Source organism: Aquarana catesbeiana, linkage group LG01, assembly GCF_042186555.1.
Source record: "Aquarana catesbeiana isolate 2022-GZ linkage group LG01, ASM4218655v1, whole genome shotgun sequence".
Lineage (NCBI taxonomy): Eukaryota > Metazoa > Chordata > Amphibia > Anura > Ranidae > Aquarana > Aquarana catesbeiana.
In genome coordinates, this window is record NC_133324.1 from 401,524,357 (window position 1) to 401,550,090 (window position 25,734).

Genomic DNA, 25,734 nt, shown 5'->3' on the forward strand with positions numbered 1-25,734 from the left:
TTATGTTTGCCTACCTGTCACTCACTCTTGTTCCCAGACAAGGAGCACTTTTATATCAATGAAAATTAAGGTTATAGAGACCAGGTTCTTTTCCAATTAAATAGCAACTCTGCTGTGTAGTCTTTAAACTTTATAGCATAAGATGAGAATAGGGTAAACTTGGTGTGTATAATTTACGCATGACCTTTAGCTGACCATTCACTATTCTAAAGTCTCAGGCTGTTCAAACCTGACTTTTTTTTTTTTTTTTTTCTTTTTTTATAATTGTATTTTTTATTCGTTTTTGAAAAAAGGAAAGTTTACACAATACTCATGAATGACATGTATAACAAGAGATAGGATGTACAAATGAGATGTCCAGATTAACAAAAAGCTGAAGTTAACTGTAGGTTATATAGAGGTGTAGTCAACATATAAACAAATCATGTTGCATTACAGAGGTCATACATACAAATCGCCAATGTATTAAACGTGTAAAATCAGGGAGCTCTTAAGGGACACCATATAGCATGGGCCATTACAGGGCCTATAGAAAGGCTTTGGGATAATTAATTGCATACCTTAAGACATAGAGTCTGGAAGAGGTGTCCCAAATTCTGAATGATCCCACGGTTCCCATATTTCCATTCTTCGAATATCAGCTATGAGTTGGAGGAATCTGGACCATGGAGGAGGTATATTGGATAACCACCACAGTAGGATAATTCTCTTAGCAGCTAGAAGAATGTAGGAAATCAACCGTTTAACATGTTTAGCAATATCAATAAAGGGGAGACCTAATAAGTAGTGGACTGGGTCAAGAGGAAGAGCATCTACACCAATTTATTTATTAATAGCATCACCTCATGCCAAAAGGGTTTTATCAGAGAGCATTGCCAAAAGACGTTGAACAATGAGCCTATATCGAATCCACAGCGCCAGCAGAGCGCTGAGCTTGAGGGATTGTATTTATGAATGACCTCAGGGGTCTTGTACCAGAGCATGAGAATTTTTTAATGGAAGTCTCCCTCTGCACTACACATTTGGAGGACTTAAAGGTGGAGGACCAGATCCTATCCCACATCTGGGAGTTTATAGGTCTACATAGCAGTTGTGCCCATCTACGCATGTATAGGTGGGTGTCTTCGGGGGGGGGGTAGGCTCATGGAGGATGCAGTATGTAGAGGACACCAGATGTAGTTGGTGTGGGCCTTGAGCGCAAAGGTATTCAAAGAGGGTAGGTTTATCCTAGGTCAGGGGCAGGGACAAAGATTGGAAGTAATGCCTGATTTTCAAATAAAAAGAGAACGTACGTATAGGAATATCTAACTTTTCCCAAAGAGTATCGAATGTGTTTAGCCTACGTGCGTCACTGGGTGTACTAGGTTACGTATCAAACCTCTTCATTCTCTAGCTCCCTCTGCTGGTCGTTTACTTTCCTGTAGACTTGCTGAGGGTGCTGACCAGGCATAGTGGAGTGGAAGCGGAGAGTAATGGTGTTTTTACATGGCACCTCATCACCCCTCCTTTTATTTTATCTCCTTTTAGTCTCTGGTTAACCACTTAGGAACTTCTAGAAAGCTGCTACTTTCTTTTCTGTGCAACTTTTCATATCGCAGAAAAGAACTGGAACAGTTAGGATGCATTTCCATGCAATGTCACATATCCTCAGGATTGTCGTATGATGTTTCAGGATGCAGTTCACAATGTTAGTTTAAATGGAGCCTTATAGAAAGTTGTAATCTTCATTTTTTGTCTGTCATTCTTCCATAGGACATTATCCAACTGGCAATATGAGTTTGATAAATGGGCTCCTTCTGTGGTGAAAATCGCATACAAGGTATGAAATATTTGCTTAGAACATCAAAGATTAGAAATCTTGTCTGTGTAACTCCTTCCCAAGATGCAGCAGAACATTACCACAATAACTGCAACTCAAGCTAATCATTCTAAAGCGAGTGCTGCAATAAAGACTAATTACTTTCAGATGGAAAGAAGCTGCACAAAATTGTTCATCATCATATCCAATATACTTTGATGAGTGCAATATTATATCTGCTGCGTGTCATTTTGCATGTTTGCTTGATTGGATGTATGCTTGAGGATGCCCACCTGCTTCTCAGAAATGTCGCACATCTCTCACTTGTCACACTCGGCTTTGGTGATGACAGTTATAGCTATCTGCTGTGATTTCCACCTTTTTGCCTGATTAGAAGCTTTTGTGACATTTCTAGAGTGGCACTCTTTCTGTCTCATTTTATGTAAAATACAAATGCACTAAAAAGTATTATAGTGTGTTTACTGTATATCCACCCTGCACGGACAGGAGTCTTTGAGCCTGCCAAACACAATTTATTTTTAAAAAAAATGTAGTTCTTTTATGTTTCTGAATGAAAAAAAGCTGCTTTTAAGGCCAACTGCAACACTGAAGTTAAAATCAAAATTGAGACTTAATCAAGGAATCCCTAATTACCTTATTTGTAGACTTCAAATTAAATGATATCTGTATCTGTATCTGTATCTGTTATCTGTATAGGTGCAGCCACTAAATGCATGGGGCATTGTCCTATGCATGCCATACATGGAGCAAATTTCTTTCCTGCAACCATATTGACAGGGGAATCCCTCCAGCCGAGTAATTGTGTTCTCCCCGCCTGGAGAACTCAGTAATTATTGCTAGTGGCTGGTTGTCAATCAACTTGGGTACATTCAGTCTGCCCATACATGGTTCGAATTTTGGCAAGTTCCTACTAAACCGGCCGAGACTCGAACTGTCTATGGCCGGCCTTAGTCTAACTGACCCTTTTATTATTTTCCTTACTGATGGCTAAAAACAGCAATGAAAGATATGAGATAGGTGGGATAAAGGGTGGGTGTGGCTTTTTTCAAATGAAGTATATCGTCTTGCTGCTGGATTGACTGACCGCATCTAAAATAAACAGTGATGTATTGGATGTTGCCATCTCTGAGAGTCCAAAACTCAGCCTTCGGGTGGAGTTAGGACAGCTGTGCTGCATAATTGCATTACTAGAAAATGTTGGTTTTTCACAACTACAGTATATTTAATGTGAATGGTATCATTTTAGCTGTCAGTTTCAGAGTTGGTCTGAAATTTACTATTAAAGTGTTTCATTAAAAGTCTGTAACAAAAACAGTGGAAATTACTGCAGGTTTTTAAACTCCTGCTTTTGCCAACTGTTACCCTAGTGTTCTCTTTGCATAGAACCTGTATACCAGCAGAAAAGTGCAGCGGAATTTAGATGAAACTATTGTGCTATATACAGTGGGGACGGAAAGTATTCCGACCCCCTTAAATTTTTCACTCTTTGTTATATTGCTGCCATTTGCTAAAATCATTTAAATTCATTTTCATTAATGTACACACAGCACCCCATATTGACAAAAAAACACAGAATTGTTGCCATTTTTGCATATTTATTAAAAAAGGAAAACTGAAATATCACATGGTCCTAAGTATTCAGACCCTTTGCTGTGACACTCATATATTATTTCAAATATTTTTATTGATTTTTATATGATGTACAGTATATGAACATAAATACATAGACATTGGATTTATACATGTCGAGTACTTAAACAGTATTATTAAGAGACATTGAGAAAGAATGTTGATATATAATATAATGTTGAATGTTGATATATAGCTTCAGGTTACGGTACACTATAAAACTACATTTCCATATGAGCTCTTTGACCAAAAGAGCTATGTCAATTAATGAGCCGCCCTAGGGGCCCGCCACCACCCCCGCCATTCCAGCTATGGACTAACCAGGACGCCCCGCACACCCCTCCCCAATAGGAAAAGAAGAGGGGGAGGAGGGAGAGGGATGAGGTTGGGTCGGGGGGGTGTTAATATCTGCTCCTGTTGTCATTCCCGGCAAGAGGTTAATGTTCTGAAGTGAGGCCCAGGGTTCCCAGGTGGTCATGAACCTCCCCACTTTATCATTGAGTTTTGCTACTAAATGCTCCTGAGACATAATCCACAAAATTTTCCTAACACAACTCTTGAGGGATACAGTGGGCTTTTTCCAACATTTTGGCAATGGTGATTTTAGCCCCTAATAGAATAAAATAGGATAGTACTTGTGAGTGTTTAGGCAAACCAGGAACATTCTGATTAAGGAGAGCTAAATGTATGTTGGGGCTACGGACATTTTAAATATGTTACTAATAATTCAGAAAATTTTCTGCCAAAAGGTTCTGATACGAGGGCATGTCCACCAAATGTGAATCATTGAGCCCTCGAGCGAACAACCTCTGAAGCATAGGGGGGATGTTCCAGGAAAAATCATTGCTAATCTGGCAGGAACATAGTACCACCTTGAAATAACCTTTAGGCTGGCTTCTATAAGAGAGATATTGCAGATACCTTTTGAAGGAGCGATTCCATTATCTGTGCCATTCTGCTGATGTCCAAGTTTGGCCTGTATCCTCCTCCCAGGTCTTCGCGTATACTGGCTTGTTGGACTTTGTCATAAGCACCGTGTAGATCAAGGAGATGCCCCCTTTTTGGTCCTGGATATTCGAGCACCAGTGTTCGTAGGGGGTTATGAATGGAGATTTCAAATTGTTACGCCAAATGGTGTGTCGAAAATGTGAAATTCTGGTGAATCTGAATTTTTCCTAGTCTGGCATTTCGAGTTTTTTCTGACAGTAAGATAAGGTTAGTGGGCCTGTTGGGGTAAGGAAGTGGCCAATTCGATAGAGACCTTTTATCAGTCCACCATCTAAATGCTTGTATGTTTACTCCTGGGGGGAAGTCAGCATTATGAAAAATATGTGAGAGAGGTTTTAGAGGAGAGGTCAGGATAGTTTGTTTGAATAGCTTGGTACTGAGTGATATGGAGTGCGACAGTGTGGGGGCCATTATGGCTGGTCTGATTTTTGGGTCACACCATAGAAGATAGTCAAGGGCGTTGCTCTTCTTTCTGTAGAGAGCCAGTCTGGTTTAGGACCCTTAGAGAAGATCATTGATATTTGGGACAATTGGGCGGCTTGGTAATAGCCCCAAAAATCCAGTAGTCCCAGTCCACCCTGAGATTTTAGGCGAAGAAGGATGCTGGACGGGCATCTATATCCCTTCTTTCCCCAGACAAAGCGTGTAATTTCCGACTGGAATTTGCGGAGGAAACTTTTCTTGAGTGGGATTGGAAGGGAGCTGAATAAATACAGGAGGCGTGGGTGAAGTGTAATTTTCACAGCGTGTACCCTTCCCAGCCAGGATAGACCACACCTAGACCATTTATCAAGTTCCCCCTTGTATTTACATATCATGGGGGGGTAATTGGCTTTAAAGAGGCTACTGATGTCCGCTGTAAGGTTAATTCCAAGATATCGGATGGTACTCTGGGCCCAGGGGAAATCAAAATTGCTAGCGAGTTAAGAAAGGAGTCCGGCAGGTACAGTGACATTTAGCACGCTAGATTTATTCATATTAACCGTCAAACCTGAGACTGCACTGAATGCGGATAGAACTTTGTATATACCCGGAATGGAGATAAGAGGGGAGGTAATATACAGTTTGAGATCATCTATGTAGAGAGCGCATTTATGCTCCTGATCCCCGCACTGTACCCCTTTAATGTCTGGGTTTGATCTAATAGCTATGGCCAGGGTTTCTATAGCTATTGCAAATAGGAGGGGGGATAGTGGACACCCCTGTCTGGTGTCCCTGCCTATAGGGTACGAAGTTGAGTGTCTACCCAGCAGACGTACCTGTGCTGTCGGGTTGGAGTACAAGGAGCGAATCAGGTTTAGGCAGTACGGACCAAAACCCCATTTTTGTAGGATGTCAAACAAGTATGTCCAATCTATGGAATCAAAGGCCTTATGTAGGTCAGTTGATAAAAGAAATCCTTTTTGAGGGGGGCCTCCGTCCCAATGAGATTGTAAAAGGGAAATAATATCAATGGTCCTTCTAATCTGGTCTGTACCTTGCTGTCCAGGGATAAAACCTACCTGATCTCTATGGATATATGAGGGAATGAAGCTTGACACTCTGTTCGCCAAAATTTTTGTTAGGTTCTTAATATCATTATTGATTAAAGATATTGGGCAATAATTTCCCACCTCACTGGGTTCTTTCTCTGGTTTAGGGATCATGGAGATATAAGCTGCATTTAGGTCTGATCCTAATGGAGAAGCCTCTCTAAGGGAGTTAAAACATTTGGAAAGGTGTGGGGTTAATGTAGGTGCAAATTTTTTATAATACCCCGTGGAGAATCCATCCGGACCTGGAGCTGAACCAAGTTTTAGAGAATTAATCGTATCTAGAACTTCTGACTGGGAGAAAGGGCTCTCTAGTAAATCGCTGTGGTCCTTGGAGAGGGAGGGCAATACAATGGAGCTCAAGAATTCCTACTGTGGTTTCGCTAAGTGAGGGGGTCGCGGTTTATAAAGTTCTGCGTAGTATTGGAGGAAAGCTTCCATTATTTTAGCGGGGTTCTAAGACAGTTCCCTGGATTGTAGCTTCGCTTTTGGAAAGGCTAAAGATCTGGGTTTGGGGCTAAGCTTAACCGCGAGTTTCGAACCAATCTTGTCCTTTTGGGAGTAGAATTTAGCCCCCAACCATCTGAGTTGTTTCTCAGCTGTTGTAGTGAGGTTCAGGTTTAACAGTGCCCACACTTTATCCAATTTGTCTAGCAATTCTGGGGAAGGGTTTAGCTTGTGGGCTTTTGAGAGGGATTTGAAGTCTGCTGTAAGTTTAATCATGTCCGCTCTGTGTTCTAACCTAAGCTGGGCTGTAATTTGGATTAATTTCCCCCTGATTACTGACTTGTGTGCAGCCCAAACCGTCTCAGGGGGAAACATCACTTGTGGAATTTATATCAAAGTATTCCTTGATGGCTCCTTCTATGATGGAACACTGTATAGGGTCACTTAATAAAGATTCCTGTAGCCGCCATCGTGGGGCGTTAGAACGTTCCGAGGCTCTTTGGGTGACTAGTGTGATCATCGAGTGGTCGGAAAGAGAGGTGTCCACTATCTTGGAATTCAAAACCAAAGGGATCGTAGAGGGTCTAGTGAAGATGTGGTCTATCCTGGCATAGGAACCATGGGGAGCTGAGTAATGTGTAGTCTTTAGAGTGTGGGTGAGTCTCCCTCCAAATGTCTATTAATCCCAATTCATGAAGTTTCGCTATTTTAGCACTTTGTCTGGAGGGGCATTTAGGCTTAGGGTTACCAGCACCCATCTTGTCCAAAGAGAAATCAAAAGCTGTGTTGGAGTCCCCACCAATAAAGATTGTGCCTTTTAAGATGTGGTTGGAGCTTATGCAACAGGGAGTCAAAAAAACTTTCTGACCCTTGTTTGGGGCGTAATAAGAGACAAAGGTCTCAATCTCAGTTTCAGACACAGTTTCCGAATGAGCAATGTTAATGTGTTTGGCGAAACAAATGGCAACGCCCTTTGTTTTGTTATTTGCAGAGGCGAGGAAAAACTGTGGGAAGTGTTTGTGAAGAAACGTGGGTTGGTAAGATGTGGGGAAGTGAGTCTCTTGAAGAAGGAGGACATCTGTGTGCATGGACTTGTATAGCTGAAAACGTTTTCTACGTTTAAGGGGGGAGTTGAGTCCCTGAGCGTTGTGAGATATGATTTTAAGAGTATGCTTCCCAGTGGGAGGATTAGCCATTAAATATGGGAGGTGAGGTCAGGATTGCGTTAAAGATCTTACCGTGCCGGAAGACGGTCGGGGCTTCCATGAGCCCAATTGTGGTTGAAGAAATCTTGTCAAGACCTGGGAGGAGAGATCGAAGCCGGACCCGGAACCTGTGAGCGTATAAGTGCAAAAGGTAGGGAAGGGGGGGAGAAGAGATGAAAGAGAGCAGGAGAGAAAGCACAAGTATTATGTCAACATTCAGTAACAAACATATTTGTAAACACAAGTAACATTGCATAAAAATTGGGGGGCTCCTAGGCTCCCTCCGTATCCCAAGGTAGGATATGGGATCCCCTCCTTGACCCTATTACCTGAGAGGACCGGTGTCCTATTTCTGGAGCCGCCGGTAGAAGAACCAATGGCATTAACTGCACACTTGGTTCCTAGTGGTGGTGCACTGGAACCACCTCTACCCTGCCACCAGTAGAACATATCTATAAGAAAGGAGAATGTCAAAAGGAAATCCTTCTTGATATAACTGTTAGAGCGAACCAAAAACATGTGTAACTTGAATGCAAAAGGAAAGTCAACAGAGAATTTGTAATCTCAACCGCACCAATACACCCACCCCGGCCCACTCCTCCGCCCTAGAGCCCAGGGGGAAGACATATCAAGACGGCTAGAGCCCCGACCCCCAGGGCCGCAGGGAGCTGGACTCTCCCCATTGTCCTGAGGGCCAAAGCCGGCGTATCTATTGTTTAAATTGGGGGGAGATTAATCCAGATAGGGTAAATCATATAAGACAGTATCCCCCCTCCCTGCTGGTAAGCTCCACAAAATTGCTCGCCAATGGGTATATTAAGCCATGCATAAATCCCCAAATAGAATCCTGAGCAGCTCGTGAGAACCAGTGTCCTGCAGGGGTCACAAATTTCTCGACCTTCCCACATTCCCGAAAGGCGTGCAGAAAAGGCCGTTCTCCAGGGGTGTTTCTTCAGAGGGGATGACCACAGTCAAGGTCCCCGTTGTAGTATGTCCCCAAAGCCCAGGGACCCTCGAGAAGATTAAGTGAAAGGAAGGATCAAAAGGGTAATTCGGGACCGTGGTAGACAAGAGGGAAGTTCCGGATCAGAGCCCAGATCCTAATGGGGCCAAAACATCAAGTAGGGAGGTTTTCTTTGGTGCATTTGGAACTCTGCTTCAGCCAGGAAGGTTGCAGTGGGCTCGCTGGTGGTTGACATTTCGTGGAGGCGGGAGTATTCCTGCCCTGCTGAGGGTATGATGGTCTTGTGAGATCAGGCCTAGATGCAATAACAGGCATTCGCCTTCAGCGAGGGTTGAGAAGCCATAGATTTTATTTTTGTAAGCAAAATTTAGACGCAGGGGAAACGACCAGTGATAGGTAATTTCCTTTTCGATCAAGTGTTGGATCAGCGGTTTGAGGGAGCGCCTCTTCTGTACCGTGTATGGCGATAAGTCAGCGAATATGTGAATCCTGTGGCCGAGCAGCTTGAGGTTGTCAGTATCCCTAGACCTTCTCATCACCTCCTTAATCGAATAAAAGTGAGGTTTCACGATTATATTGTGGGGGAGCCCATCTGAACGGGGGGGTTGCAGGGCTCTATGTGCTCTGTCGATCTCCAGATCCAGTGTTCTGATATGTCAGGAATGAGGTCTCTCAGCAGGCTTTTGACTGCACCATGAGTGTCCTTTTCAGCCTCCGGGAGGCCTCTGATGCGGAAATTGTACCGTCTCGATCTATTTTCGAGATCGTCGATTTTAGAAAAAGCCGTTTCAAGTTGATTCTGCATGTCCTGTATTCTGGCCAAGTTTTGGTTGATACGAGAGACTGCTTGGTCAGCTTTCTTCTCAATGGAATCAGTCCTCTGCCCCAGTTGCTGCAGATCAGCATGGATGGAGGAAGTTATTTGTGCCGCGTTCAGGGCCAGGCTTTTGGAGAGTAAATGGGAGAAAGCCTCCATCATGGAAGGGAAGTCTGTGGGTGCAGGGGCGTTTGCAGATGCTTCTGTCACAGATAACAGCAAGCCTGTATGAGGGTCCATCATGGGGGTGGAGGGATAGCAGGGTCCCAAACGGCCCAGCAGGGATTCAGTGGATGTGGGTGAAGTGACCAGAGGCAGGCGGGGAAAGTCTGTACCTGGCGAGGGTGAGCGCTGTGAGTCCTGATCCGCAATGGATTCCTCTGAGTCTCCTGTAGTGAGGGAGCCTCGTGGGGCCGCCGCCATCTTGGCATAGCTGGCCGGGATGGCCGCCGCGGTCATCTGGCCTGAGAGGCTCCTCCGGACGTGCGCCGTTGTTCTGAGTTTGTTCCCGGGGGTCTCCCCCGCTTGACTATCCCTGCGAGGTGCGCAGGGGTCTGCTCTGGTGGCGATCTGTGGGTAGCGGTGTAGCGGAGCTCTAGAAGCCGGTGGCCATCTTAGAAGCTGCCGCGCATGCGCCTCAACACTCATATATTTAACTCAGGTGCTGTCCATTTCTTCTGATCATCCTTGAGATGGTTCTACACCTTCATTTGAGTCCAGCTGTGTTTGATTATACTGATTCCACTTGATTAGGAAAGCCACACACCTGTCTATATAAGACCTTACAGCTCACAGTGCATGTCAGAGCAAATGAGAATCATGAGGTCAAAAGAACTGCCTGAAGAGCTCAGAGAGAATTGTGGCAAGGCACAGATCTGGCCAAGGTTACAAAAAAAATTCTGCTGCACTTAAGATTCCTAAGAGCACAGTGGCCTCCATAATCCTTAAATGGAAGACGTTTGAGACGACCAGAACCCTTCCTAGAGCTGGCCGTCCGGCCAAACTGAGGTATCGGGGGAGAAGAGCCTTGGTGAGGGAGGTAAAGAAGAACCCAAAGATCACTGTGGCTGAGCTTTAGAGATGCAGTCGGGAGATGGGAGAAAGTTGTAGAAAGTCAACCATCACTGCAGCCCTCCACCAGTCGGGGCTTTATGGCAGAGTGGCCCGACGGAAGCCTCTCCTCAGTGCAAGACACATGAAAGCCCGCATGGAGTTTGCTAAAAAAAATCTGAAGGACTCCAAGATGGTGAGAAATAAGATTCTTTGGTCTGATGAGACCAAGATAGAACTCTTTGGCCTTAATTCTAAGCGGTATGTGTGGAGAAAACCATGCACTGCTCATCACCTGTCCAATACAGTCCCAACAGTGAAGCATGGTGGTGGCAGCATCATGCTGTGGGAGTATTTTTCAGCTGCAGGGACAGGACGATTGTTTGCAATCGAGGGAAAGATGAATGCGGCCAAGTACAGGGATATCCTGGAGGAAAACCTTCTCCAGAGTGCTCAGGACCTCAGACTGGGCCAAAGGTTTACCTTCCAACAAGACAATGACCCTAAGCACACAGCTAAAATAACGAAGGAGTGTGTTCATAACAACTCCGTGACTGTTTTTGCATGGCCCAGCCAGAGCCCTGACTTAAACCCAATTGAGCATCTCTGGAGAGACCTAAAAATGGCTGTCCACCAACGTTTACCTTCCAACCTGACAGAGCTGAAGAGGATCTGCAAGGAGGAATGGCAGAGGATCCCTAAATCCAGGTGTGAAAAACTTGTTGCATCTTTCCCAAAAAGCCTCATGGCTGTATTAGATCAAAAGGGTGCTTCTACTAAATACTGAGCAAAGGGTCTGAATACTTAGGACCATGTGATATTTCAGTTTTCTTTTTTAATAAATCTGCAAAAATGTCAACAACTCTGTGTTTTTTTGTCAATATGGGGTGCTGTGTGTACATTAATGAGGAAAAAAATGAACTTAAATGATTTTAGGAAATGGCTGCAATATAACAAAGAGTGAAAAATGTAAGGGGGTCTGAATACTTTCCATCCCCACTGTATGTTTGTAAAATGTTGAGGATAAGCTATTGCTTTATTATACATTATTCTGTCAACTGCTAATGAATGGTGTTGTAAATTTCAATATTTTGTGTTTTATTTCAGGGAACGCCAGCTATGAGACGGGGTCTGGTGCCACAGCTTAGAAGTGGAAAATTTAATGTCCTTTTGACCACCTATGAATACATCATAAAAGACAAGCACATCCTTGCTAAAGTACTTTGCTTTTCTCCATGTTTAATCAAAACCTGTTATGTAACCAAAAAATATTTGTAAAACATTTTTGTTAGATTGCTGTAGATTTAAATAATTCCTAGAAAATCGTTACTCCTCTGATGCTAGTTGGCATCTTTTTTTTTTTTTTTTTTTTTTTTTTTTTTTATATTTTGCTTAAAGGAGAAGTGCCCAAAGCTATTTTGGCTACACTTCTTTTGTAGGTGACATAAGTGCAGTTAGCTCTGCACTCCTGTGACCCGTTTTCAGCCGACGCCACTCAGCAGGTACAGGCTTGAGAAAGATCCCGAATGTATAGTCACCCTGGACCGGTACCTAGCTCAGCCGCTCAGTGATCTGCCAGCCAGCCCCTCCCACCCTCTTTACAGCCCAGCGCTCCAGTGAGCGCTGGAGGGGCAGAGCAGAGAGCTGGTGACTGACAGTTACAGCTCTCTGCTCAGAGCGGAGGGGGAGAATTGAGCAATCAGCAGTGTTTGATCGCTCAGTTATCACTGCAGGGCTGTCAGGGGACTGATGCAGCATCCACCCAGGTGAGTTTTATGCAGGTTTATATTCCATGAACCTGCATGAACTGTAAACTGTTCCTCTTATGTGCTGAGACAAAACAATGGGCTTTTAGGCAGGAAATTCCAATCCTGCCAACACACCTTTCCATTAGTTAATGTCCTCTGACAACATGGCTATAGTGTACCCTACTCAGTCCACTTATTATCCAAAACGAACCTTGGATCATTGACTTAGAAGCATATGCGAGGAGTACATGTTATTATGTTATATAACTATGTTACTAAAATCTCAGCACCATGTCACCTCCCACACAATGCTATGCCTGGTCGATACACCACCAATAAAAACACGTCCTCTTTGTTTCAACTTTGGGAGAAGAACTATAAAAACACTAGGACTTACAGTAGAATGCAGACTGCAATGCATAGTCATTTTCTAAGCCAAGAAATGAATCCGTACCATAAAAAGTTTAAACATCCCAAAGTATACATTTTTTTTTTCCAGCCAGCAATTTGCTTTCACGTAGCCAGATGTGATACATCGTGTATGGGTAATTTGTAGCTTAGCTTCTTCTAATGTGCAATCAGGGGAGCATTGTACTGCCCTGATCCACAATGGGTAGCAAAAGACAACATCATTGTGCAACTCTTGATTGCTCTCTCCTGATGCTGTGTACAGTTTGGCCAGTACCACCTTTTTCTTTTTTGGATAGACTTCTGCTCTGGGTTATAATCCTATTAATGCATGAATCCTTGTTCAGGAGGATTTACTGGTGCATTAAAATGATTTTATTTGAAGTTGTTGGCAAGGGCTCAGGAAGTCTGGCAAAGCAACTGTATCCCGGGAAGGTGGAGTGGATAGCTGACCAAATAAATTTTATGCTAATGCTTCATGGAAGTTGCAGATAAAATGGATTTATTATTTGAATAAGCTAATTCTCCCACTTCAGTTGGTACATTTGTCTCTAAATATTTATGCTCATGTGATGCAACACTTTGCCCCTTGGGTAGATGTGCCTCTGTGTGATGCAACACATTGCCCCTTGGGTAGATGTGCCTCTGTGACACATTCGAAATGTTTCACACTTCAATCACAGGCTTTGCAGCTTAATTGCAAAAAAAAAAGAAAAAAAAAACCTCCCCATCAATCTCTAACACATGCATATATTTGAATGAGGCTTTTGTTTTGAAAAATGTGTGTCGTGACCTACATGTAGATTTAAAGGAGAATTCTTGCAAAATCCAGAAATTGCTTTGTTTGGAATCTCATGAAATCACTAAATATATACAGTATTGATATTTTTCTGTGTGGTTGGGATTCAGCAAATATGCAAAATCTGTATATGACAAATTATGTCTGTAATAGTATTTAGTTTTGACTTTCACACAGAAAGCTTGTTCACACGAGCTAGCAATGGTCACACACATGTTCAAAGCTTTTTTTATCTGCACATGTACTTTTTACAAATCCAGTGGGATCAAAGTGTATGTGAACCCTTATTTTGTAAAACAACCCATTCAGTGTAAAATAGAAATGCAAGGCAAACTTATGTGTATGTATGTATGTGTATATATGTATAATATGTGTGTGTTCCTACCTCAAGAAGGGCGCAAACAATTTTAAGCCCGAAACTGTTGGTCATGGAACCATCTTGTTTTTTGTATATGTAAAAAATATGGGTTGTCCTGCGCTTGTAGCAAAAAATATAGTTAAAAATTAACTGCTGGCCCTACTGGTACAACCATCTAGGTGGAATGTAAACTGCAACTGTTAATGGAAAGAGGTAGGTGTGGCGCTGTTCTGGGGTGCAATATTGCATACCACTGTGTAACAATCTGTGTGTCCCTATATTATACTCCCAATATAATAAATGAAATAATAAGCATCAAAATTATTAAACGTGTTTACAGTGTCAGGTGGCTAATACATACATTGGTGTGTACGGGTGATGGCAGTACACATATGCAAAATGGGTAGATTTATTGTCATCATATATAATCCATTTATCAATCCTGCCCACGCCCTTCAGATAAGGGTGGACCAAATCATTTCAGCTCCTGGCTGGTATGCAACCTCGAAAGAAAAAAAAAAAAATACTGGTTGTGCCCTATCAAAACCATGTGATGCGGACTGATATATAAAGGAGAAAGGTACACCTGACACCGCAAGCATGGAAAGACATAGCTGATACCGCAGGCACAGATCTGGAGATTACTGCACAATGGCAGATACTGTGAAAGCCAGATACCCCTGTGTAGGGTGAGTGGTTTAGGTGAGTGCAATAGCTATAGAGGGCCTATAAATTTACGAAGCGCGGATTTGAAGAGCACCTGTCACTTTATTTTTATTTTTTTAATTATTAAGTTTTTATTTTTTACTATTTGGAATAATGAATGGACTGTGTATGATCACAGCATATTTATTAATTTTTCACACAAAATCTTTTTTTGTAAGGACCACTAAGGCACAGTTTTGAAGAGCACTTCATTTTTAACTTTTTGGATTGATGAATGGATTATATATGATCACAGCAAATCTACCCATTTTGCATATGTGTATTGCCAGCACCAATACACACCAGTGTATGCATTAGGCACCTGACACTTTAAACACATTTATTAATTTTGACGCTTATTATTTCATTTATTGTATTGGGAGTATAATATAGGGACACACAGATTGTTACACAGTGGTATGCAATATTGCACCCCAGAACAGAGCCACAGCTACCTTATTCCATTTACACTTGTTTTTGTATATATTTTTTTTCTATTTTTCAATAAACTTGAGTGCGGCAATCCCAGACTTTACTTTTTATATGTGGCCTGTGGCAGGGCCTGATTATATATATATATATATATATATATATATATATATATATATATATATATATATAATTATAATATAATTTTTTTTTTTTTTTTTTTGTGATCAAATGATTTGTTTTCAGCTGCATAATGAGCTTATAGAGGTGAGGGTGGAGACTGCAGGGAGGTGTGAGTAGGAGCCAGAGAAGCGGCTGTACACACATCCTGGTGATTAGCTGTATAGGCGGGCATGTCAACAGAAGTCTTACCATAAGAGTACAGGCAGGTTTTGCTTACAAGTATACAGGATACTTTTTTAATACAAGTACATGGTAGCACAGACCTATATCAGAAATATGAAATGTTGGTAACATACAATTTGAGTTGTGTAATAATTTTAGGAACAAACTGTACTTAGCAGTAGACCTGTTCAAGGATAGTACCTTGCTGTCCAGCTTTTAAGTTATGTCTTTTTTTTTTTCTTTTTCTTTTTTTTCTTTCTTAGATCCGATGGAAGTACATGATTGTCGATGAAGGACATCGGATGAAAAATCATCACTGCAAGTTAACGCAGGTGTTAAACACGCATTATGTGGCTCCAAGGCGAATCTTGCTAACAGGCACCCCACTGCAGAACAAATTACCAGAGCTTTGGGCCCTTCTGAATTTCTTGTTGCCTACCATCTTCAAAAGCTGCAGCACCTTTGAGCAGTGGTTTAATGCCCCTTTTGCCATGACTGGAGAGAGGGTAATGACTTTTTAAATATATCTAGAAGTTGGATACAGTTCAACAAACTTACAAAACACAGGAAAAAAAGTTTCTTGATTTTTGATCTAATTATGGTAGAATATTTGTAATTGCAAAAAAGCTTTTGTTGGTGTTCGAGCTCTATCTTTGGTGAACATGTTACAGGTCAAAAGCATAACTGCAGGCAATTTTTTTTTTTATTATCTTAATCTTACAGTACAGGGCATGTGACTTGTTTTCATAGACCATGGGTTCTAGTCAGACTATCCTAAGGTGATTGGACATTGGCAAAAAGCTTGCTACGGTCCCCTAGAGCATACTCTTAATAACCCTTCCCGCTCAGTGAAACTCCAGTGATTTGCTAGTGTTCTTAAGTGATGGACCTGTTCCCCTCTGGAGTAGTATTTTTTATTTTTTAACAGGCATTAGATCTTATATTAGACGCTCAACTTTGGCACGTAGTGCAACATATACTGTATGTAGTTATCTACAGGGTGCCGTACAGGTCCGGGGCCAATGTTTTATTTCTATAGTTCCTGGGACCCTGCAGACCCCTTCTGGGGTATGCCCTCTGCCATGACTGGTGAAATCTGGACTTTTAGTAGGCCCAGCATCATGGATAAAGTAAGAGAGGGTGTCCTTGGATGTTGACCCAGTTCCTGGCTTTACATAAACATCATAGTGTGCTACGCACTGTGGATTGTGCTAATAGTCAAAGCATTTAGGAGGAGTTTACTATTGCAATAATTCCTGACATTTTATGTCTATTGTTGCCACAAGCAATTTAAATTTGGTGTTTTTTCTCCTATCTGGACTTCGGCTTAGAAAGCTGAGATAACTGCATCAAGCCTCCCAGATGATGCATTCCCACTTGTTTTTTTGGTCGAAAGCGCGCACGGCTTGTTTTTGCAGCCTATTACCAACTTGATAGGACTTAGGAACAGAGAACAAGAAGCCTATTTGGGGAATGCCTTGATAAATTTACCAATGAAGTCACTGGGGGGAAAAGTACCCCTACCTAAAAGCAAATGCCTAAATCTGTTACTCATATGAATACTCCGTACCTTTAGGTGTCAACTTCCAAATCATGGCTTAATGCCTCCTTTCCTCACATGCCCTGGACTCATATGTCCACCAAACTTCCCCAAAAGTCCTCCTCACAATGAAGGAATGCCCCCACTCCTAGGGGGGACATTTTTTGGCATTTGCACCAGTCTTGATTTAAGACATCCCAGACCTCGGAGTCCAATTTATCATTTGAAAGTATGGGTGAAGACTGGGCTTGCTGGCCCTGCAGTTATGGACATGTTAAATGCCTCTGCTTATAGTGAATCAATGTGGCAGTCCCCTGGGCAGTGTTTCCCCTGTATGGGATTTTTACAGACAGTTTTTGCTGTAGGAGGAATATAATACAGTGACCAAGAGCAAAAGGGGCGGTCCAGGGCGGTAACATGTTTGCACGCATCTGCTCGTGTGAAGGCGCCATTTTCAATCGGCCCTTGGCACAGTATTACATGCATCACTGCTTCCGGAGTTGCACAGCATGGAAATTCTGTTGCACCACACCACATACCGCTTGGTGCCATTCTCCCTAAAAGCCCTGCACAAAGCACTCTGGTTTCACAACCCAGGCACACCAAGTGATGGCACACTGTCAGCCAATAGTGACTCCCATGGTGTGGGCTCCCACATCCTCAGTCAGGGAGAACCCCATACAAGGTTCTTGCTGCTGTGGCAATTCCATGGTATTTCTACTTTAAGGGTCAAAGTCCTCCATTTCATTTTTGTCAAGGTAGGAATTTTTCAGGGAGGATGCAGGTGTCATAAAAATTCCCCCGGATGAAAACAAGATGAATCTGTTAAGGATCAGGAATCGTATGTGATAAGTCCTCCTCCGAGGAATCTGTTGTCTCACACAAAAGACTGTGGGGTCCACCCTCAAGAGAAGTACAACCAAAGCTCGTTTGGCTGTACTTCTCCTATGGATCACAGGAGTAAAGTTCATTCTGCACTCCTGTGACCCATTTTCAGCGGACAGCGAGCTGAAGTCACAGAGCCAGTCCAGGCCCGGGCAAGATTGCGACAATGAAGTCCGGATCCACCCACATGCCTGGACCAGCATCCAGCTCAGCATCTTGGTGAGCTGCTGAGAGCCTGAGCCGGCCGCTTCCGCCCCCTCCATAGCCCAGCTCTCTGGTGAGCGCGGGGGGGGTCAGAGGAGAGAGTCGGTGAGTGACGGTCAACATGGCTGTGCTCACTGTGTTCGGTTGCTTAGTTGTCTGTGTTAGAGGTGCTGTGGGACAGATGCAGCATCTTGCCGTTGCTGCATCCACCTAGGTAAGTATGATTCTTAAAAAAAATCCCATACATCTTTTAAGTTACTGGTGCCAGAATCCTCTTCCTTTAAAACTCACTGTTTTTGAATTTCAGTGGCCTGAAGATTTTCTGAGAGCCTTGAGTTTCTATGTGGATGCATTGGAAGACTCTAGAAGGCAATTTTTTATGGAGTGGGCATTATGTCTATCCACATGAGAAGAATCGTATGGCATAAGTGTTGGTCAACAGAACGTCTCTGCAAAAGGGAAAATTAAGAGGCTGCCCTTTGAGGGCGAATGCTATTTTGGACCATCCTTGATTGCTTTCCTCCAGATGGTGACTGTGGGAAAGAGAATGCTGTTACCACTTAAGAAGGTGATAGGTTAGAAACCAGTGACACCTTCAGAACCCAAGAAGAGTTCCTGTCGACCCCGAAGTCATCTGGTTGTGAAGGCAAATCCTCCTCACAGTGGAGGGGTGCCCCAACTTATGCAGTTGGGTGGAAGTATGTTGACTTTCGCAGCCACCTGGACTCAGGAAGTCTTAGATGACTGGGTCTGCATCTTAGTGTCCAGAGGCTACAGACTGGAGTTTTTCCCCTCCACTTTATGTGATCAAAAGTATCTTCAGATCTACAAAAAAAAGTTTTTGTTTGTGGCCCTGGACAGACTGCTTTCTCAAGGGGTCATTGTACCTCTGCTAGCAGTGGAGAGCTCTCACGGCTTCTATTCCAAATGGTTCCCAAACCAAACAGAATGGTTTTCTTTGCAGTCCTGGAAAGACTGCTGTTCCAAGAAGTCATCATACCTGTTTTAGTAGATGTGGGACCAGTTCTGGACCTCGAGGGTCTGAAAATACAAAAATTCAGGATGGAGTCCACCCAGACAGTGATGCTTCACTTCTTCATCAGGGGCACTTCCGGTGTCTGTATGGGACAAACACCAGGAGTCTCTTCATCTGCCAGTATACTCCCAAGACCAGGTCTGCTGTGGAATGGTGGATATCCATTCAGATGCTGGATACAGGCAAATCCTCCCTTCTGATAAACTGGAAGGTCTTTACTATGAATTCCAGCCTGCAAGCTGGGGAGATATTCTGTAAAACCTCCCGATTAGATGAATGTGGTAGTCAGTGGAGCGGAGGTTGCTGATCAACATCCCAGAATTTCAGATGATTCGGCTGGCTCTCCTACACTGTTCTGTCTGACTGCCTGCCTTTAGAGCTGACTAGTTGGAGTACAGTTGTACAATGCCAGAGCTGTGGCATACATCAACCAGCAGGGAGGGACAAGAAGCCGCACTGCTCAGAAGGAAGCATACCTGATCTGGTTTCAGCAGAACTTCACGTTCTGGCGCTCTTCACTGCGTATTCCTGGTGTGAAAAATTGGCAAGCAGCTTTTCTCAGCCATCAACAGCTGAATCCAGGAGAATGGGCTCTTCACCCAAAGGTTTTTGCAGATATTCTGGCTTGGGTACCATAAAGGGACAACTCTGGGCCTTGGCTTTCAGGGATTTATTGCTTCTTATTCTTTGGTTAAAGCCTTTGGGCAGGGGTAGGCCCTCCAGCTGTTGTGGAACTACATTTCCCATGAGGCATTGCAAGGATGGCAGTTACAATTACTGTCAGAGGCATGATGGGACTTGTAGTTCTGCAACAGCTGGAGGGCCCCAGGTTGCCTACTCCTGGTGTAGGATGTCACACAGACTCTTACACCTGTGTAGCCCCCTTTGTCTGTGTGGGACTGGGACCTTAATTTGGTCTTGTCTGTTTTTGCAGTCTTTTTCTTTTGACCCTCTTCAAGCAATTCCCTGTTCACTCCTTGCATGTCTTCTTGGTGGCCGTTGCCTCGGTTTACAGGGACTTTTTTTTGTTTTTGTTTTTTTAATTCCTTTATTTTCAATAGTGCAAGTTACAGATTGATGTACATGTTATCAAGATCTATAACATTTTATGTATAATGTAAAACAGAAGTAGGGGTAAGCCGTTAACAGAAACTGTCGTAGACAAAGATGTAACACATATACATTCCTCTTTAATTAAACAATCTGTAAGGTCAAGGCAGTGCCTGTTTGGACGGGAGGGTCCAATGTAATGACTGTCTTAGTACCCATTTACAAGCAGTTCCCTGAAATATGCCTTGTATAAACTGATGGCACTTGTAATTATCCTTTATCGACAAATAGTTAGGTAAACCAAAATAACAAAGAAAGAAGTTCTCCACTAACCAGGGGTGGAGATATTCCTTACTGATCAGTAGAGTTCGGCAAAGGGTAACTACCATAGTGTAATGTAATCCATGATATACAGTATATCTGATCAGATCTTCCCTTAGCCGGAAGCATATGGGGGGTTGTGAGTAAACACAGGAGGAGTAGGGGGGAGTGGGGAAGGGGGGGGGTATAGACTAGAAAATCAATAGGGAGGAAGAGACGAAGGGAAAAAAAGAGGAGAGGGGGAGTAGGAGGGGGATAGGAGAGGGGGAGTAGGAGGGGGATAGGAGAGGGAGAGGTGAAGAGAGAGGTAAAGAGGAGAGGCGGCGGTGTCGCTCCCCTAGTCCCCTGCAAGAAACCCTTCTGGGTTCTTCATTAGGATAAGGTGGTGGTGTGACCTTTTTTTTTTTTTTTTTTTTTTTTTTTTTTATTTGCGACTGCAGTAATGGGAAGATTTGAAAGAACGGGATGGAAAATATTTCTCTAATATCTAACAGTAAATGTGATGTTTTGTTCAGGAAATTTCATTCCCAAATCAAATGCTAAAAGAAAACAACATATTTTTTAAAGTTCTTTCAAACCTCATTTGTCAAGACATCAGATAGACCGATGAAAATTTTCAAGTTAATGTTCATACAAACGTTCATTCGTAAATCTACTAGTGCATGGTCCGCTTCATTCTTTAATCTTTAAAGTGAAACTATAGGCAAAACTTTTTTTCTTTCATTTAGGATAAAACAATGAAAGGTTATAACACCTGTCACTTTTTTTTTTTTTTTTTTTTTTTTTTCGCCATCTGTGTCCCATTGCAGAGCTTTCCCTTCTCTTTCTGTCCCATAGCCAAACAGGAAGTGAGAAAATCCCTGAAAATGAAGGGAATTCTTTGGGGAACCCTAGGTCACCAGAACTAGTGTACCCATTGGAATATTTTCCCTCTATTCCTTTTCTGGGGACAACCCAAATTGGGTTTTGCTTTTACTTTCAATGATGATGGTAAACCGGACAAATAGAGGGTGAATACCTAACAGGGGCACAGTCCGCAATAAAACCTCACAGTTGTTCTAATCCCCCTGCACTCTATCCAAAACCAAAAAAAGTTTTGCCTTCGGTTATAATTTAACACTAAATACATGTAGACCCTATGGACTGTCATGGGTGTTTCTACCTGAAGGGGCAAGAAGTGTAACATAATAATTACTTGAATCTGTTAGGGTATGCTGTTTGAATGTGGTGTTACCTCGAATTTGTGAGCTGTTTTAATGACAGAACTTTTCTTTTTATTGTGGTGGCAAAAAATGCATAAGGTTTTGTTTATATCAGGGGTGTCCAAACTTTTTTCAAAGAGGGTTTTTCAAAGAGGGCCAGATTTGATGAAGTCAACATGCTTGAGGGCCGACCATTTTCCCTAACATTCTTTGAACCATTTAAATTCGGTCTAAGTGTGTTTGTCCGAGCACTAATACACTGCCAAACAGGAATTCTCTTCCCTTTGTGGCTGTGTGTGGTGAAGAGATGAGCTTGTTATTTGGATATATATTTTTTGTGGCCCAGAGCGCCGCTCAGGACTAAGGATGAGCTCGGGCATGTTGTTTAGATATACCATAATTATCAGCGTATAACACGCACTGGCATATAACATGCACCTTCACTTTAAGAAGGAAGTTTCAGGAATTTTTTTTTAATTTTAAATAAAGAACTGTGAAGCAAAGTAAGGGTCAGTGTCCATCAATGCAGCCTGTTCAGTGTCCATCAATGCAGCCTGGTCAGTGTCCATCAATGCAGCCTGGTCAGTGTCCATCAATGCAGCCTGGTCAGTGTCCATCAATGCAGCCTGGTCAGTGTCCATCAATGCAGCCTGGTCAGTGTCCATCAATGCAGCCTGGTCAGTGTCCATCAATGCAGCCTGGTCAGTGTCCATCAATGCAGCCTGGTCAGTGTCCATCAATGCAGCCTGGTCAGTGTCCATCAATGCAGCCTGGTCAGTGTCCATCAATGCAGCCTGGTCAGTGTCCATCAATGCAGCCTGGTCAGTGTCCATCAATGCAGCCTGGTCAGTGTCCATCAATGCAGCCTGGTCAGTGTCCATCAATGCAGCCTGGTCAGTGTCCATCAATGCAGCCTGGTCAGTGTCCATCAATGCAGCCTGGTCAGTGTCCATCAATGCAGCCTGGTCAGTGTCCATCAATGCAGCCTGGTCAGTGTCCATCAATGCAGCCTAATCAGTGCCCATCTGCAGCCTTATTTTTGCCATGAATGCAGCCTTACTGTTGCCATGAATGCAGCCTTACTGTTGCCATGAATGCAGCCTTACTGTTGCCATGAATGCAGCCTTACTGTTGCCATGAATGCAGCCTTACTGTTGCCATGAATGCAGCCTTACTGTTGCCATGAATGCAGCCTTACTGTTGCCATGAATGCAGCCTTACTGTTGCCATGAATGCAGCCTTACTGTTGCCATGAATGCAGCCTTACCGTTGCCATGAATGCAGCCTTACCGTTGCCATGAATGCAGCCTTACCGTTGCCATGAATATAGCCTGATCGATGCCCATCTGCAGCCTCAGAGGGGGCGGGACGAGCGCCAACAGATTACATACGGGACAATCTCCTGTTTACTCGACGGCCTCTTTAATACAAAGCCTTACTAGTGCCGTGAATGCAGCCTCGCCATTGCCGTGAATGCAGCCTCGCCATTGCCGTGAATGCAGCCTCGCCATTGCCGTGAATGCAGCCTCGCCATTGCCGTGAATGCAGCCTCGCCATTGCCGTGAATGCAGCCTCGCCATTGCCGTGAATGCAGCCTCGCCATTGCCGTGAATGCAGCCTCGGAGGGTGCGGGACGAGTGCCAACAGATACATACAGGAGAATCTACTGTTTACTCGGCAGTCTCTTTAATACAGTCCCACCTCCTATGATAGACAGAACAGTCATCCAATGGCAGCCCAGGATACGGGACTTCCTATTAGACGGAAGAATTAATCCCAGAGAGAAAATTGTAACATTTGCCCTTTTTAGCTCCTTAAACCAGACCAAGCAGATTTGTGCTAGCAGACAACAAAAGAGACCTTGGTATGCTGTCACTGATTTATAGTTATGAATTTTATTCCTACGGCTAATATTCACAATATAGGGGAGCAGGAAGATGGCAAACTCACCTAATGACAAATATTTGCCTTGCTAGCCTGGTGTGAAGAGGTTTACAAATTTTATCTTTTAATAGATTATGTTAAAAGAATTTGTGTTGTGTATTTTCTGTGTCTATCATATAGAATTCACTAAATAGTCTTTATACTGTTAAAAGGTGGATTTAAATGAAGAAGAAACGATATTGATCATCCGCCGTCTGCATAAAGTGTTGCGGCCATTTTTGCTGAGACGATTGAAGAAAGAAGTTGAGTCACAGCTGCCAGAAAAGGTTTGTGATGCTAGTGCTGAACTAATTGGAAAGCCATTTAGGTATTTTTTGGGGTTTTTTTTTTGTACTTTACATTTACTTAATAAACACAGTTAAAAAATAGTTATGTAATATGCTAGTGCATCTCGTATGAGCAGCAACAATTGTGCTGCTAGTTACTGAACTGACCAGGAGAAAAAAGAACTGTAGTTGTGGGCAAAAAATAATGGGTTCATCCATCACACATGACATTTTGTGATCAGTACACCATGTGTAGTTTTTGGCACAGCACAGGGCTTTCAGCATTGAAGACAAGTTCAGAAAAGTTTTTTTTTTTTTTTTTTTTATCTGTCACCAACTTAAAGTGTTTATCCAGTAAGGAGCCAACTTGGGATCTTGACCACCTCCTCAGTACTTAACCCTTTATCTAACTCTTAAAAATGACCACATTCTGAAAGCTAACCCTTGCTCTTAATCACAAACTACTAAAGTAAACCCATAATGAAAACCTATACTCGTAATGAAAGCCTATACTGAGGAAGTATGGAGGCTGCCATTGTTGAGCTGCCCTTCATACCCTTCTGAAAATACTAGTTATCTGGCAGTCATGCTGATTCAGGGGCTCCAGTACTAGAAGTCACAAACTTGGATATGCCAAATATGAGCTTTGACATTCCTGATGTGCATGCTCCATTCTAGGTTAGTATCTAAGTAATAAAGCTAGAGGCAGCAAGGCAACTAGTATTTATTTTTCGTACATCACAGGTCGCAGAGCAGGCTATAAATCATGACTACCTAGGTTATGCACCAACTACAGGTGAATGGACACAGAACCAAACAGACAGGAAGTCATCCCCTATATAACCCCTTTCATACATCAAGTGCCTCCATTTTTTTTTCACCAGTGTCTGAAGGTGATGGTCATTGATGTGCAGCACTCTGCATATTAGTGCTAGTTTTTCAAACCAGTAGGGATCTGGAGATTGGTATTATCTGGATCCATTCCTTCAGCTAGGACACTAAGATAGATGGAACCCAGGCCCCGCTTTAATGAAGGTGGATGAACACGAGGGGATTGCTTGTAATGTGTCTTTTCGGCGCTGGACCCTGCATACATGGGATCCTCGCAGTAATACTTCATGAAGTTACTTCCAGTAGGGGGCTATACAGGTCCAGGGTAGTAGACCCTGAGAAAGGGTTGTAGAGTCCCTGAGGGTCTGCTTTGACGTTGTCTGCCATAATGGGTAAAGGTTGGTTCCATTCCTTTTAAAGGGGGATCCTGCGGAGAGAATGTTGAGTCCCTGATTAGCTTATGGTACCTTTACATGTCTATCATGTTTATGCTGCCTGCATTTGAAGTGCTTCCTCGTTCTGCCCTTCCCTTAAGGCAGTGGTTCTCCACCACTCCAGTGCTGTGACCCCTTGATAAAATTTCCCACGTTGTGGGGACCCCTAACGGAAAAATATTTTTCGTAGCGTGGGTTATCAGCGCCCAAAGCAAAACAAGTAATTTGCACCCTTAACTCAGGGACATTTAGCGCTCCCCGAGTCCCTTCCACTCGTACAGTATTCAAACCCCTTATGGTACATTTTAGGATGTACCACTCTTTGTTCTCCTTTCTTTGTCTTTTATCTCTCTATATCGTAATTTCCTGTTTTTTTTTTCCCCCCATCCCTCTTTCTAGCCGTCTTTCTTCTTCTTTCTCTCCCCTTTTCTTTGTTCCTCCCCCTCTTTTCCTCTCCCTTCCATGTATTTTTCATTTTTATTCCTTCTCTTACTCCTTGGTGGGGGGAATGGGATGAATGACAGTGCTGGCGGGAAGTTAGGATGATTGGCAGTGCTGGTGGGGGGGTGGGATCAGTGGTGTGCTGGGGGGAGTTCTGATCAGCCAACTTAAGTGCTCTTGATCAAGGTCTTCTGCTGATCCGAGAAATGTAGTGCAGACTTTTAATGGCAACTATAATCACAGGTAGTTTTACTCACCGTGTCTCCGACTTTGTGATGTCTCGCAGCAGTGACACCTATGCCGAAATCAGGAGATAG

At 43.1% G+C, this 25,734-nt stretch overlaps 1 protein-coding gene across 3 annotated transcripts in view; it reads left to right on the forward strand.

The window, feature by feature from the left end:
* The window catches only part of SMARCA2 (SWI/SNF related BAF chromatin remodeling complex subunit ATPase 2), a 273,379-nt gene that overhangs the window by 111,082 nt on the left and 136,563 nt on the right, over positions 1-25,734 (forward strand). For all 3 annotated transcript variants that reach the window (XM_073634901.1, XM_073634899.1, XM_073634906.1), the window contains exons 17-20: positions 1,753-1,819; positions 11,579-11,689; positions 15,527-15,769; positions 23,598-23,711. In XM_073634901.1, coding sequence (XP_073491002.1) covers positions 1,753-1,819; positions 11,579-11,689; positions 15,527-15,769; positions 23,598-23,711 — 535 coding nt within the window. The remainder of the gene's footprint in view (positions 1-1,752; positions 1,820-11,578; positions 11,690-15,526; positions 15,770-23,597; positions 23,712-25,734) is intronic.